This window comes from Schistocerca serialis, chromosome 11 (genome assembly GCF_023864345.2).
Source record: "Schistocerca serialis cubense isolate TAMUIC-IGC-003099 chromosome 11, iqSchSeri2.2, whole genome shotgun sequence".
In the NCBI taxonomy this organism is placed as follows: domain Eukaryota; kingdom Metazoa; phylum Arthropoda; class Insecta; order Orthoptera; family Acrididae; genus Schistocerca; species Schistocerca serialis.
The window spans coordinates 148,550,923-148,567,593 of NC_064648.1; the positions used below are offsets into that span (position 1 = coordinate 148,550,923).

The 16,671-nt window shown below is 40.0% G+C and overlaps 1 protein-coding gene across 2 annotated transcripts in view; it reads left to right on the forward strand.

Annotated features, from left to right (window-relative positions):
* Positions 1–10,905: 10,905 nt before the first annotated feature.
* LOC126426788 (ATP-binding cassette sub-family F member 2) overlaps positions 10,906–16,671 on the forward strand; it is a 100,408-nt gene continuing 94,642 nt past the window's right edge. The window contains exons 1-2 of one of the 2 annotated variants that reach the window (XM_050088784.1): positions 10,906–11,017; positions 14,169–14,410. In XM_050088784.1, the coding sequence (XP_049944741.1) occupies positions 14,206–14,410 (205 nt within the window). In that variant the 5' untranslated portion in view covers positions 10,906–11,017; positions 14,169–14,205. Of the gene's footprint in view, positions 11,018–11,242; positions 11,262–14,168; positions 14,411–16,671 lie in introns of those variants that run through there. The other variant, XM_050088783.1, reaches the window with a different exon arrangement.

Here is a 16,671-nt window from a genome sequence, read left to right on the forward strand (position 1 = left end):
CTTTCCCACCAAAAAATCCCTCCTGTCCAGCCTGGCCACCAATGGATGGCGTATCTGCAGTGACAGGAACTCCCCTGCCCAGTCTCATCGAGGCCTTCGCAGACAGGCACCACCCCCAGACTAGTCTGCAAACAGATCTCCCTTGCCATTTCTCCTTACACCTCACATCCTCACACCACCCCCAAGAACCAGCCACAAAAGAGTGCCCCCCTCATCACACACTACCAACCCAGACTGGAAGAACTGAACCACATCCTTTGCCAGGGCTTTGATTACCTATCGCTGTGCCCTGAAATGAAGGACATCCTACCCGAGATCCTTCCCACCCCTCACAAAGTGGTGTTCTGTCATCCATACAACCTGCTCGTCCATCCCTATGCTACTCCCAATCCAAACCCCTTTCCACAAGGATCATATCCATGTGGAAGACTCAGGTGCAAGACCTGCTCAATCCACCCACATAGCACTTCCTACTCCAGGCCTGTCACAGGTTCATCCTACCACATCAGGGGCCAAGCCACTTGTGAAAGCAGCCATGTCATTTACCAGCTCTGCTGCAACCATTGCATAGCTTTCTATATTGATATGACTACCAACCAACCGTCCACCTGCACGAGTGGCCACTACCGAACTGTGGCCGAGAGAAAAGTCGACCACACTGCGGTACAACATGCAGCTGAGCATAACGTGCTCGATTTCAATGGCTGCTTCTCTACCCGAGTCATCTGGATCCTTCCATCCACCACCACCTTTTCTGAAGTGCACAGATGGCAGTTATCCTTACAACACTTTCTCTACTCCTGTAATCATCCTGTGGTCGATCTACATACTGTCCCCACACCCTCCATCCGACAGTTTCCATCCTCTATGTCCTATCGTCTCCTCCCTGTTCTTGTCTCCCAGCCTCTTTGTTTGCTGCCCTCTGTTCACGCACCTGTCCATCTTCCCCTGCTCCTCTCCTTTATCACCACCTCCCTGCCCCACAACCTCCTGATGTCGCACCTGTTGACATTCTAGTCCGTGTACACTCTGCCAGATAGTGTTCCTGTCCCCCCACACATTACTATACCATCCGCTTCTGTGCCCCCTCCAGACTCCTACTGCCATCTCATGTGACAGATGCATTCTGGCCCGAGCTGCTGGAGCTGGCGGTCATGTGTGCACGAGATGTGCTTGCTTTTGTTTATGAATAGTGTGTGTTTCTCTGTTCCTCTTTTGCTGATGAAGGATGTGGCCAAAAGCTGTGTGTAAGTATCTTTTCATTATACCTGCCTGCAACTTAACATGTCTTCTTTATGATAAGTAGTAATTAATCTTTTCCTATATTCCTGATATTCCTACATGGATTTTCCATTAAAACAAAAGTAGTAGAAGGGGGAGGCTAAAGTAATTACACGGGTATATCTGGCTGGCTGGTCACTTATAAAACACAGCGAGGGGCCAGATACCCTGAACAACACATTAAAAAGTTCTGCCCACAATTCTAGGGAACGGATCGGACATTTCACACAACCGTGAAAACTCATTCCACAATTGTGTCATTGTCAGTTCAAATACAGTGCAAATGTTAAAGTAAACTAGCTGTTGCCCTCTTGTTGAAAATACACGCAAAACGTTTTGCATCACCCTGGTTCGCAGTATAGCGGTTAATAAAAAAGAAAAAGAGAAGAAAAGAAAAGGTTGAAAATATGGGAAGAAATGGCGAATAAAAAAGGGGTTTTAAAATCATTAATGACCATGAAAAAGGGAAAGAATGAAATGCAAATCGGACTTCGTATTACAGAAAAGCTATGGTTGGGGTGGTCCTTGTGGCGTTTCTGAGCAAAAGTTAAACCAATTTCCACTACAAAAATTATTGAAAAAGAACAGAGAATAACAAAATGTAGCTGACAGGGGGAAATGGCGTAGATAAGAGTTCATCCTTTACCATGTTAACATGTCTTCTTTCGTGCGGCGTCCAGGTCTTCAAAAATCTCCTACTTCATTTCTGCGTGAAAAGTCTGCTCCGAAATCTTGCAATTGTCCAGGAAGCACTAATTTATACAAATTAAAATCATCTTGATACTGAATGCAATTTATTTTACGTTGCTACTTCCATCCTCCGAATTTCATAACAACTTCCACAATATGTCTACACATTAATAAGTTTTTCCGTCTTAATCAGATCAAGACTAGCTAATAAGTTTTTTACGTCTGAATTAAGCTTCCACTCTTGAGAGACAATAGATGGATAGAAAAACAAAAAAAAGAGTTACAATTTTAGTATTTTCTCTGCCGTCGAGCGTCAATACCGCTGCGACGGTGTAATTCATATCTGAGGGAACGAGTGTAGTACGGCGAAATTCAAAGTCCCGCTACATCAGAACTCCTGAAAGTAGGCATTGACTGTGGATACTGTATCACAGACACAGTCCCTTTGACTGTTCAGAGATGTCACTAAACCCGCCCAAAGACGTAAACACCCATGGATGAGCAGCACCTATTACACAATGTGGGTCCAACAGCTAATCAGTTCCAGTCATTCCACCAGGAAGGAGCTACACGGCTCATGTTGTCTGTAGTTCAAAATGCCTAGACAGTCAATACCGCAGTTTGATCGCATCTGCATTGTTACTTCGTGCCAGAAAGGGCTCTCAACAAGGGAAATGTCCAGGCATCTCGGAGTGAACAAAAGTGATGTTCTGACATGGAGGAGATACAGAGAGACAGGAACTGTCGATGACATGCCTCTCTCAGCCCGCCCAAGGGCTACTATCGCAGTGCATGACTGCTACCTACAGATTATGGCTCGGCTCGGAAGAACACTGACAGCAACACCACCATGTTGAATAATACTTCTCATGCAGCCACCGGATGTCGTGTTATGATTCAAACTGTGCGCATTAGGCTGCATGATGCGCAAATTCACTCCATGGCGAGATCCATCTTTGCAACCACGACACCACGCAGTGCAGTACAGATGGGCCCACCAACATGCAGAACGGATCGCTCAGGATAGGCATCACGTTCTCTTCACTGACAAGCATCACATATACCTTCAACCAGACAATCGTCGGAGACGTGTTTGGAGGCAACCCAGTCAGGCTGAATGCCTTACACACACCGTCCAGCGAGTGCAGCAAGGTGGAGATTCCCCACTGTTTTGGGGTGGCATTATGTGGGGCCGACATATGCCGCTGGTGGTCATGGAAGGCACCGTAACGGATGTACATTACTCGAATGCCATCCTCCGACCAATAGTGCAAACATATCGGCAGCAAATTGGCGAGGTATTTGTCTTCACGGATGACAATTCATGTCCGCATTGTGCACATCTTGTGAATGACTTCTTTCAGGACAACGACATCGCTCGACTAGAGAGGCCAGCTTGTTTACCAGACATGAACCCTATCGAACATGCCTGGCATAGATTGAAAAGGGCTGTTTATGGACGACGTGACCCACCAACCACCCAGACCAATCTACGCCGAATCGCCATTGAGGAGTTGAACAATCTGGACGAAATGCCTTGATGAACTTGTGGATAGTATGCCACAATGAATACAAGCATGCATCAATGCAAGAAGACATGCTACTGGGTATTAGGGGTACTGGTGTGTACAGCAATTTGGACCACCACCTCTGAAGGTCTTGCTGTATGGTGGTAAAACATGCAATGTGTCGATTTCATGAGCAGTAATTAGGGCGGAAATGATGTTTATGTTGATCTCTATTCAAATTTTCTGTATAAGTTACAGAACCAAGGTGACACAACACTTTTTTTGTGTGTGTAAAATACATTCTACTAAAATGTGGTGCACTGAGACCTGTACACCACACACATTGAGGGCCCTATTGCTGGAACAAGAAGCTGTACATCACAGAGCTGTGTCCTGTGTGAAGACAAGTTAGAAGGATCTCATCCTATCTGCATGGGTGTAGTTTCTTGACTGTCGCTAGCAGCCACCGATACATAACCAACCAGTTTTCGAAACACATTGCACTGATTGATAGTTCATTTAGGACAAGTAAACACCAGATTTCAATTAACAGGCTAATTATAATGTCAGGACAATGTTGAAACCAGTACTCTCTACCTTGTGGACGATATAAAATATAAATATCTATGGAACATCAGCACATCTAATTTACAGAATTTGGTCAGCTGGTAAGAATGTCAGAAATTAAAGTATTCTGTTGTAATTAACATGTAATGAAATGATACAATATCACTCATTTTTGTGTATTAGTCAAAAATACCTGAGATAACATCTGAACTGCTGCTGTTAATCTCTAAAATAAATGTACATAATGTTAAGTCTTTAATTTTATAAGTAATTAAAATAGTTTGTTGAATAATGCAGCCTAAAACATGTCAACAAAATTATCAAAAAGTACTTTCAGTCTGAAGACAAGAACTTCTGTTTATGCTAACAGAAAGATCTAATTTCCTTTGTAGAACATTGAATCTAATTTTGTCTTTATGTAATGAAGGAAACTAATAAATTCATTATTTATTTTATATATTGATGTAAATTTCTGTAGTAACATTGTAATTTGGCTGAATTGCATGTCTAAAACTGATAAGTGTATTTGAAACTACTTTGTGACTATGTTAAATCGATTTGATGTAGTAACCTTTAATTGTAATATTTAAAAAAATGTAAATTTAAAAATGTACTTTTTATATATATATATTTTTATATATATATATATATATATATATATATATATATATATATATATATATATATATATATATAAAAAATAAAAAATGGGGACTCCATCATGAGTTATCTGCACCAAGACTGCCTTACAGCTTGGAAGCAGCTAGCCCATCTGCATTTGCAGCTTTGGCCTGACAAGTATGCTTCACTGATATTGCCAGATATTGCAACTGTATTTATGAGTCCACTTGGCTTTAATACTAGCACTGATGATGGTCACACAATGATTGAAATTGATTTGCAACAGAAACAGAGATTTCTACTTCCAACACTGACCCTCTTTTTGTTATTAGTGTAAGAATTGTCTAAAAGGGTATATAAAAATGAGGGCTGGTCCACTGGGCATCATTGTTAATCAGAGATTTTGTCATGCACCATCTATGCCACTTCGTGTAGTCAAAATGTAATGCAAAATATAAAGATGTATCTGTTCCCTAATCCACATAGTAAGCTGAATGGACCTAAAATATTTATCCCGTTCTCAGTATGAACTCCAGTACAATGACCATATATCAGGTTAAATATCCTGAGATGCACCACCCATTTGGACTGTTCATATTTCATTGAGCATAAAATATAAGCATGTTTATATCATTTGAACTGTAAGAAATAGATATTATGTTGCATAGTGGTTAGAATATTAGGAACTAGTCTATAGTAACATCACACTACGAGGTGCATTCATGTTCTAAGGCCTCCGATTTTTTTTCTCCGGACTGGAAAGAGATAGAAACACGCGCATTGTTTTAAAATGAGGCCGCGTTCATTGTCAATACGTCCCAGAGATGGCAGCACTGTACGGCAGATGGAATTTTACCGCCAGCGGCGAGAATGAGAACTCTTTTAAATATTTAAAATGGCGACGTTTTCCTTACTCGAACAGCGTGCAATCATTCGTTTTCTGAATTTGCGTGGTGTGAAACCAATTGAAATTCATCGACAGTTGAAGGAGACATGTGGTGATGGAGTTATGGATGTGTCGAAAGTGCGTTCGTGGGTGCGACAGTTTAACAAAGGCAGAACATCGTGTGACAACAAACCGAAACAACCTCGGGCTCGCACAAGCCGGTCTGACGACACGATCGAGAAAGTGGAGAGAATTGTTTTGGGGGATCGCCGAATGACTGTTGAACAGATCGCCTCCAGAGTTGGCATTTCTGTGGGTTCTGTGAACACAATCCTGCATGACGACCTGAAAATTCGAAAAGTGTCATCCAGGTGGGTGCCACGAATGCAGACGGACGACCACATGGCTGCCCGTGTGGCACTTTGCCGAGCAATGTTGACGCACAACGACAGCATGAGTGGGACTTTCTTTTCATCGGTTGTGACAATGGATGTGACTTGGATGTCATTTTTCAATCCAGAAACAAAGCGCCAGTCAGCTCAATGGAAGCACACAGATTCACCACCACCAAAAAAATTTCGGGTAACTGCCAGTGCTGAAAAAATGGTGTCCATGTTCTGGGACGGCGAGGGCGTAATCCTTACCCATTGCGTTCCAAAGGGCACTACGGTAACAGGTGCATCCTACGAAAATGTTTTAAAGAACAAATTCCTTCCTGCACTGCAACAAAAACGTCCGGGAAGGGCTGCACGTGTGCTGTTTCACCAAGACAACGCACCCGCACATCGAGCTAACGTTACGTATCACTTTCTTCGTGATAACAACTTTGAAGTGATTCCCCAAGCTCCCTACTCACCTGACCTGGCTCCTAGTGCCGTTTGGCTTTTTCCAACAATGAAAGACACTCTCCGTGGCCGCACATTCACGAGCCGTGCTGCTATTGCCTCAGCGATTTTCCAGTGGTCAAAACAGACTCCTAAAGAAGCCTTCGCCGCTGCCATGGAATCATGGCGTCAGCGTTGTGAAAAATGTGTATGTCTGCAGGGCGATTATGTCGAGAAGTAACGCCAGTTTCATCAATTTCGGGTGAGTAGTTAATTAGAAAAAAAATCGGAGGCCTTAGAACTTGAATGCACCTCGTACTCTTCTTCCCATCTGCGCATAACTCTGTACGTCAACAGCGAGGTGACAGCACGTAGGACACCTGAGCGAGGTGGTGCAGTGGTTAGCACACTGGACTCACATTCAAGATGATGACCATTCACACCCAAATCTAGCCATCCTGATTTAGGTTTTCTAAGTCACTTCAGGCAAATGCTGGGATAGTTTTTCTCAAAGGGCACGGCCAATTTCCTTCCCCAACCTGAGCTTGTGCTCTGTCTCTAATGACTTTGTTTTCGATGGGACGTTAATCTTCTTCTTCTCCTCCTCCTCCACCACGGCATGTAGGGGGATGGCACATTGAACTGTCTAATCATTGTGACACACATCTTTGACTGCTACATCTGCCATTTTGTTTCTCTTAGTATCTGTGTGCCCAGGTACCAAACAAAAATACACTTCCTTCCCATCATTGTAGGTGGAGAGGGGTGTTCTGGGTATGTTTAGATTAGTACTTGTTCCATAGAACATGAATACGACACTTTGTACTGATGTGGAACGTGTCAGGTTAATAAAAGTTGTCTATACAAGATATTGCATTACACAAAATATTACATGACACTTAATAATTTTATTTTATTTTTTTGTGGGGGTTGAGGAAATTACCCACATACTATATCCAAAAATTCATCTAATGAGTAGAAGGAGTTATCTGTCAGGCTTTTGATGCTATTAGGTAAGTGACCAAAGACTTTTGTGGCAGCATAATTTACCCCCTTCTGCCCCAAAGTTAGATTTAACCTTGAGTAGTGAAATTCATCCTTTCTCCCAGTGTTGTAGCCATGTACACTGCTATTACTTTTGAATTCATTCGGATTGTTAATAACAAATTTCATAAGTGAGTATATATATTGTGAGGCTACAGTGAAGATCTCTAGCTCTTTAAATAAGTGTCTGCAGGATGATCTCAGATGAGCTCCAGCAATTATTCTGATTACATGCTTTTGTGCAAAGAACACTCTTTTACTCAATGATGAGTTACCCCAGAATATGCCATACGAAAGCAGAGAATGAAAATAGGCATGGTAAGCAAATTTACTGAGATGTATATTGCCAAAATTTGCAATGACCCTAATAGCATAAGTAGCTGAACTCAAAAGTTTCAGCAGATCCTCAGTGTGTTTTTTCCAGTTCAACCCCTCATCAATGCATGCACCTATAAATTTTGACTATTCTACCTTAGCTACCAATTTCTGATCAAAGTCTATATTTATTAATTGTATCATTCCATTTACTGTGTGGAACTGTATATACTGTGTTTTGTCAAAGATTAATGAGAGCCCATTTGCAGAGAATCACTTAATGATTTTCTGAAAAACATTGTTTACAATTTCACTAGGTAATTCTTGTCTGTTGGGTGTGATAGCTACACTTGTATCATCGGCAAAAAGTACCAGCTTTGCATCTTCGTGAATATAGAATGGCAAGTCATTGATATATATTAAGAACAGCAGAGGACCCAAGAACGAACCTTCCGGCACCCCATTCTTGGTTGATCCTCAGTTTGAGAAATCACCAGTTTTTTGCATATTATGTGAACTGCTTATTTCAACTTTCTGCACCCTTCCAGTTAGGTATCATTTAAACCACCTGAACACTGTCCCATTCATACCACAGTATTTGAACTTATCTAGAAGTATTTCATGATTAATCAATCTCAGTTCGTGACAATGTAGTTTTTGCTTCTATTATGAATCACTAATATATTTTGAGACTTAAATACAGTGGGGAGTGATAACATGGCCTATGTAAGGCATGTGGTTATCTGAAGTGCAGGCAGTGATGTGGCGATGTACAGTTCATCTTGAGCATAGGGAAGATTCTAAATAGTAAAGGAGCTGTGGAAATGTCACCATCAGATAACAGTAGTGAGAAAAGACAAAGGGATTAAAAGGCATTTCAGTTAATGCCAGAGAGATAAGATAGGTGATAAAGGAGAAACTGTGGACAGGCTGGATGTGTTGTGACAGTTGACTACAACTGAGTCTGCTCCTGTCCTGTGTGAAGCTTTACAAGTAGGGTTTGTACATAAGTAACAGCTTTTCAAATACAAGGAGCCCACAAGGGGGAAAGTAAATTTGGCTGCTGAGTGTCATGAACTGGACACTTTAGAGGCACACTAGATGCAGTATGTTGCTTTCTGGGTAAAGGGTTTCAGAACACAGCAGTAGCAGAGACAGAAATGTGAAGTTTCTGAAATAGACATAAGCACGAAGTACGTCTTTTACAATTTTACAAAAAATGTGCAATAAATATGTTGTTGTACAACTCACTTTATTTCCCCCCCCCCCCCCCCCCCCCCCCCACACACACACAAAATAAAACATTCAGGTTTGAAATTTATACACTTCTGCATGAATTCAATTCTTGGATCATGTTTTCCACCCTGACATCGATTCCTCCAAAATGTGGGTTTGCAAGGATTCATCGGACTTTCAAGCTGATGAAAATCTTTGTCGGCACATTTTTTATTTGAAGTAGTTAGTTTGTTGTGCACTTCATACAATAAATGTTATGATCTGAAGTGTGTCAAATTAACAAACATAGGACATATATTTATAAAAAAAAAAATATTGTATGGCTAAGAGACAGCCATTTACAGGGTTATTTTCAGTATAAATGACCAATTATTTCCGTTCAATAATCCCTCTGTCCTATATGACTTGTTTTGTAGAAATATCTTTAATCTGTATTTGAAAACATAGATGCTATCTGTTGGTCATTTAACTGAGTAACCGACAAAGAGTTTTATAGCTCCAATTTCACCCCATTCTGTGCCAAAGTGATAATGCAGATCAGTTTTGTTTCTAGTGCTGAACTTGTGAATATCTCCCCTACTCTCATACTCAGATGGACTGTTGATAAATTTTAAATGTAAATAAATGTAGTGTGAGGCTGTGGTTAATACTGCCAGCTGCTAAAAGGATACCTGTAAGATGCACACAAGTAAACTTCATACATAATTCCAATTACTGTTGTCTGTTCAATGAATACTTTTGTCTAAGTGAAGACTTACTCTGGAATATTATTCCATAAGGTATCAGTGGATGCAAATATGCAAAATATGTTAATGTACTGACTTCTATAATCTCAAAGTTGGCAGTTATTCTTATGGCAAAAAGTAGCTGAACCTTCATGTATTCGCAGGTCCACTATATGGTTTTTCCAGTTTTAAGTTTTCACCAGTATGCGTACCTAAAAGAACTTACAAACTGCTACATTGTTTCCTCATAAGATCTTTTTAAATGTTCCTTCATGTAATATTTTTAACAAAGAAGAAGAAGAATGGTAGTGTAGCTACTTAATGTGTTGCACACAAATGCAATGTCAGTCTCCAACGGCAATAACTGTACTACAAAACTTCGGTATTTACAAAAATCTCAAAATTATCGAAAATCTACTCTGTGAAAGTAACCAACGACAATGTTATTTAACACGCTGCGGTATCAAATTAATACAGCTGCAACAAAAAGTTATGCACTAGAACCCGAAGGCAGGTCTTGCATTACGGTCCAGCATTTACAAATTACAAATATTTTTAGATTTCGTTCTACTCTACAATCTGTTCAAGGGCGGTGTTCGACTTCCACTTTTACGTTCTTAAAATTTATAATTTTCCTCCTAAGCTGATGTCAACAGGAAATTCGATGAGACTATTGTTTGTGTTGTAAACGACTGAGGAGAGAGTGAAAGTTACTGGAGTCCTTAGTCCTAAATGTATGAGTAGTAACGTGCATAACCAAGTTATATGAATGCTTAAGTTTGTGAAAATGGACTACTCTTTAGTTCGCCTTGGACGTTTGTAGAATGTAGATACAGCTTTTTCACGTTTCTGTGGCAAGGAGCAAGAAAACCACCACAATCACTACGCAAAACTGGAAAAGACGCCACCTCTTTCCTACATTCCTACTTTTCTAGGCCCACGAGTCACGAACATACTCGACTATGGATAATTGGATATCAGGTTTGGTTTCGAATTCGATACACCCACTGCCGTCAACTCAAGTCGGCTCTAACTGACACTCTCCCGAATTGAATAATTTTTTTCCAGGTGTCAAATGCTATGCGACCATCCTCACATTCGCTGTGCATGAGGAAAATTGTAGAAATAGATGTTCCTCGTTCTTTTTTAGAACGTGATAGATCACTTGTATTGAGTATTTAAGGTTGGTATTAATTCCATAGATGTATTTGCACTGCCGGCGCACGGAAGCTGCCAGAGTCCTCTTTCGGTAAAAGTGTTGTCCAAATTTGTTTTATGGTTTCGTGCACGTGAAGAATATTGCTAGTGAAGATCTATCGAGTAAGCTATCAGTTATATTGTATGCATGAAAGGATATGATGAACTGAGGTAATTCTGCATGTGTGCAGTGTGGTGCAAAATTAATCCAAAAGAGCTTTGACGTCTGGGTTGCTGGCTTTTGTTACGCTTTTGTCGTGGCTCGAGTTTGTCATCGTGAATTTCCGTGGAACGAGGTTTGTGGAAATGAAGCAGTAGAGCAGTTGATGACCTGAATGTATTGCTGGAAGATTTGTTGCGATACCTTGTGAGTGCATCATTGTTTCCCGTCAATACTACCGTTTTCTTACGCCTCGCAGTGGCTGTCGTTTCATCTCAGAAAACGAAATTTGTATTCTGACGTTGAAATTCTCCGAAGTTTTGGCGTGACGTGTGTTTGGTTTTAAGAAACGTATCTAGAATCGTAGGAATGGTTCTTATTGCTTTTACTCTAACGCGACTCCTGCTTTGAAATACGCTTGACTTGCTGGTTGGAGTACCGTTAAACTGATAGTTTTTTTGGCGCTGTTGGCAGTCTTTTCGGAGCTAGACGAGATAATGCATACTACACGGAATTTGAAGGCATTGAAGAATGGCTTGCTTTTATCGGTACCGTTTCGTCACTGAGAATGAGAAAGTAGTATGTCATCTCCATAAAGAAAAGTATAAACTTACTTTTGGAGAGATGCAGATTATTATTTTTTTTTTTAATTAGCCACAATGTCAAGTCTTGTTTTTCAGTTTACTGCAGTTCTCGGAAATTTTATAAATGGTTCTTCTCGTTACTTCTTTTTATCGATCAGATAGTGTAATTTAGATGTAAGCTATAAATTAAAAGAAGGCATGACAGAGCCTTCATTTAAATGTTGCCTTTATTTCTGTATAAGTCAGACTCTTATCAAGTCCTGTTAACTATGTGCCACTTGGTCGTACATTGGTTGGTCACATTAGTAAACTCAAAGATGCTTTGTTTACTTGCGTAAAATGCATGAAGCTTGTGATAATGATTTTTTTAACATACCAATGTATTTATTTCCAAATACTGTACTATTCCATTAGCTATAAATAATCATTTTTATTATTGTTTTATGGTAGCTTTCTGTATTTATACTAAACTCCACTCAGTATTTTGATAGTATTTTTGTTTTGGAGGTTCAAGGAGCATTGTGTAATAATGCTATTTTTTTCCCACACTTGTTCATTTAGTTACCCAACCTAATTTATCATTTCAAAACACATTTTTGTCTTTTTTGAGGAATTAGACTTTGTAACTAATAGTGACAGATGGTTTGGTGTGTCAGATGAGCTGTGAAGAGGCACTCTCTCCTCAACCACCATCTATTTTCATCATGCCTGTTAAGAGCAACACAAGTTAAAACCATTGTTTGGATTTGCTAAAATAGTTTTAATACTAAAAATGTTACAGCTGACCCTGTGCTGAGTATTTGATTGCAGTATTCAGACATTTGCTTAATTTTTACCCTCAATACTACATTGAAGTAGGTCTAGTGTGACTTTGGGGGCGAGGACAACTTACAATGAAACACACTACACGTATTCACCAACTGTGGTGTGGCAAATACTGAATCTAGCAACACCAGATGTAGTTTCACCTATGACATGATTAAAATAGCAGAGATAAACAATGTTTTGGCATCCAGTGTGCTCCATTGAGAAGTACACTTACTCTCAATACATCACATTCTTTGCATTCGCCAGTTCTCAACGGAGCAGTCTCTTTCCAACCCAAACAAGATATCAGGCCCTGCGGTTGGTTTGTCACAACAACTGTTGGGGGGGGGGGGGGGGGGGGGAATTGGAATAGAAGCAGATAAATATTGTGCAGTATTCTTTTCTGTCTGTGTATATGCACATATGTTGTCATATATCCCATCAGGGGTCAACCTGACATCCATTAGGCCGACTATTGCTTTCAACCAGACTCATTAACTGTTAATTTGTAAATCAGCATTCAGAGTTATGTACTGAAGAGGTTAACTTAATGGTCTGATTCAAAATTGGATTTGCAGTACCTACACCTAACTTCTACTTTGACCCATAATGTAATGTTGATGGGCATGTTATATCATCTGTGTGCAAATAGCTAAGCAGAAATCTGATGACAATATTAATTTTGTTCCATGTAACATTTGGAAAGCAGGTTGTGCTGACAAGCTGTTCTGTATTGTAGCCCAAAGCCTAATTGGGCTGGAAGGTAATAACTCAATTAAGTTAACAAAGCCATCAAATGCGATGTCATGATAGGTCCTGCAATTCTTGCTATGTTGCCTATTTTATGACTATTGGTTTTCAGCAAGTCATTCATGTTTGCCATTATGATGGCTTCACATCTCAAAGTAGACAAATGTAGGAAGATTTAGTATTTCCTAACATGCTAACACAGCTTTTATTTTTTATAGCAGTAATTTTTGCTGTTAAAAGACACGCAAATGGTGTTTCGACAAAAAGTGTTACAAGAAATCAGCTAAATTATTGTCAGTCACTACAAGTGGTAATAGTGCAGTTATGGTGCCTGTTGCTGTTGTGTTGCATGTTGATGTTGATAACTTGTGGATGAATGATATAATCTGGATACGACGAATCATGAATCGGTAGCCATTGAGTATGCTTTTCTGTAATTTTCTGGGGTTTAGAAACAAATTTAGGTAGTGTTTTGTCTTACTACGTGAGAATTTAAATGCATCGGCATTACTGACAAAATGGGAAATAGAAAATACAAATAAGTTATTGCAATGACAGTCATATATTTTAGGCTATGCTAAACGCAGTCCATTAAAACAATCCTCTTTATGTGTTGAGATCATTGGCTCTGCTAACTTAAAAGCAAGGTGTCACAGTCCACCTAACCAAACCTAGACCTGGCTTTGCTGCAGATCGGTATGTCATCTCGTCTAGCCCTTAACATAATAAATACAACAATAATCAGATCAACAAAACTTATTCTGGTGTTCTCCGTATCGATAACGGATGTAATGAATTTGTATTTTCCACCAAAATAAAACATTAGGTACAGCAATTCTTGTCAGTTGCCATATTGACACCCAATTGGATACATCCAGTGTCAGCACACAATACAAGAATTAGCTGAGATGCACTTTAGCTGTGGGTGCAGCCATTGCTATAACCGCTGCCTGACATCCTGCTCTCCTGGCAGGTAACAGTAGCGTCCAGCAGTCAACACAGCCACCAACATGCCATCTGACGCAAAGAAGAGAGAGCAGCAGCGAAAGAAGGAGGCGGCCAAGGCACGGCAGTCAGGCCGCAAGCCGCAGCAGAGCAAGGCGCAGGCCGTGGAGAACGGTGCGGCAGCTGGCGACAAGGACAAGGAAACTACTCCGCCCGCAGAGGCCAATGGCATCGCCACTGAGAATGGTGACCGGGAGATAAGTGCAGAAGGTGAGTGGATGGCTGGAGCTGTTTCTGATTTTCGTAGATTTTTGTGATTCCATTTGGCTAAAATATTTTGTACACCTTAGGTGAAACATACTGTGAATTGCGTGAATATATATGCTGGAAAATGCCATTTGAACCACTTACTGTACAGTCTTTATTTATTGGTAATGTTCTGCTGGTTGGTAGTACAAATTTTCATTGTTTCATTATGCCAAAACAAAAGTGTAATTTTGAGAGGAATACAAAAAACTGAGTTCACTTTTATCACTGGCAGTGGAGAAACTGTTGAGTGCACATTGTGTAATGAAACCTTGCAATTTGGTGGTCTGACATTATGCATTTTGTTAAAACAAAATACATCGCACTAAGTTCGAAGTAAAATACACTCCTTGATAAAATGCATCATTGTGAAAAGTATGGTGACAGTGCAGCAGACTAATTTTAAAGTCACTTGGGATCATCTGAGTGCATGACCCAAATGTAAATGTCAGTGTAAATTTAATTTTGTCAATACAATTTTTTTCTTAATTGTCCCAGGATTTTTCCTAAACTTATTTTTAATAAAATTGATATGGACGTCCTAGCATAGGTGAAATCCCAAATAACTGATGTCCTCTAAAAATGGTAAGCTTAATCTGTGAAAAATCAAGAAACAGTTAGCAGGCACAGTTGGACTGGGCTGAGATCTGAAAAGGGGCACATCGCTGGCGGTTGCGAACTAAAGTAACATTATGTACACAGTTCAAATACTTGTTATTGAAACAGGCAGTTCATCATGACTGTAAGGCACCAGCACTAAAATTGTAGCAAACCAGCCCACCCATTCTGAATGGGATTGAAGGAATCTCCATTATGTGATTTATCATATGGGGGTGGAAATGTGTAGTCTACTATTTTTGTACATCACATAAGAGAGGCGACAAAAGTCTTTCATTTCGACGTTGGTTAAGGTGGAGCTTGCATTCTAACATTGGCAGCAGTCTTCCTGTCAACACAGAGTGGGCTCACCTGTATCTACATGGCTATTCTGCAAATCACACTTAAGTGCCTGGCAGTGTGTTCGTCGAACCGCCTTCACAACAATTCTGTTAGTCCACTCTTTAACAACGTGTGGAAAAACACACGTATATATTTCCATTATTTTATTATGATGGTCGTTCCACCCTACGTAGGTTGTCATCAACAAAATATTTTCACATTTGGAGGAAAAAGCTGGTGATTGAAATTTAATGAGAAGATCCCGCTGCAATGAGATACTGAGATACACCTTTGTTTCAATTATGTCCACCTCAAATCCTGTATCAGGTCTGTATCCCCCCCCCCTCTTTCTTGATAATACAAAAACATACTGCCCTTTTTTGAACTTATCAATTTACTGTGTTCATCTTACCTGTATGGGTCCCACATCACACAGCCGTATTCCAAAACTGGATAGGTAAGTGTAGTGTAGGCAGTTGGTTTAGTAGATCTGTTGCAGCTTCTAAGTGTTATGCCAATAAAACAAGTCTTTGGTTTGCCTCCTGCACAACATTGTGTGTGTTCTTTCCAATTTAAGATGTTCATAATTGTAATTCCTAGCTACTTAGTTGAATTTATGGTCTTTAGGTTTGATTTATTGTGTGACTGAAGTTTTAATGGATTTTTTAGCCACGTGTTTGACCTCACACTTTTCATTATTTAGGGACAGTTGCCAATTTCCATACCACACAGATATCTAAATTGTTTTTCAAATGGTTTTGATGACTTTAGTAGATAAGACAGCATCATCTGCAAACAACCTAGGATGGCTGCTCAGATTCCCTCCTAAATCTGTTTATATACAGAAGGAACAGCGTAAGGCCTCTAACATTTCCTCGGAGAACACCAGAAATGACTTCTGTTTTTCTCAGTGACTGCGTCTATTACTGAACTAAATTTAATGTTAAATGTCTTAAATATTTACCAAGTTAGTTTGATTGTGGTATGCAGCCATGAGTTTAACCCCCTAATGTGTTGCCACCAGGGCAACAATTCTGTCCCATTGTACCAATTATGTTTTCTTTCTGTTACATTCAGGTATGAAGTGCAGGAAGAATGATTGTCCTTATCCTCATGATCTCTATGTGAGCGATACGTATGGGATTGTAATATATTCCTAGTTTAATCATTTAAAGCTGGTTCTTGAAACTTCATTAATTGACTTTCTTAGGATAGTTTATGTCCATCTTAAAGAGTCTACCAGTTCAATTTCTTCATTCTCTCTGTGACATTCTGCCACAGATCAA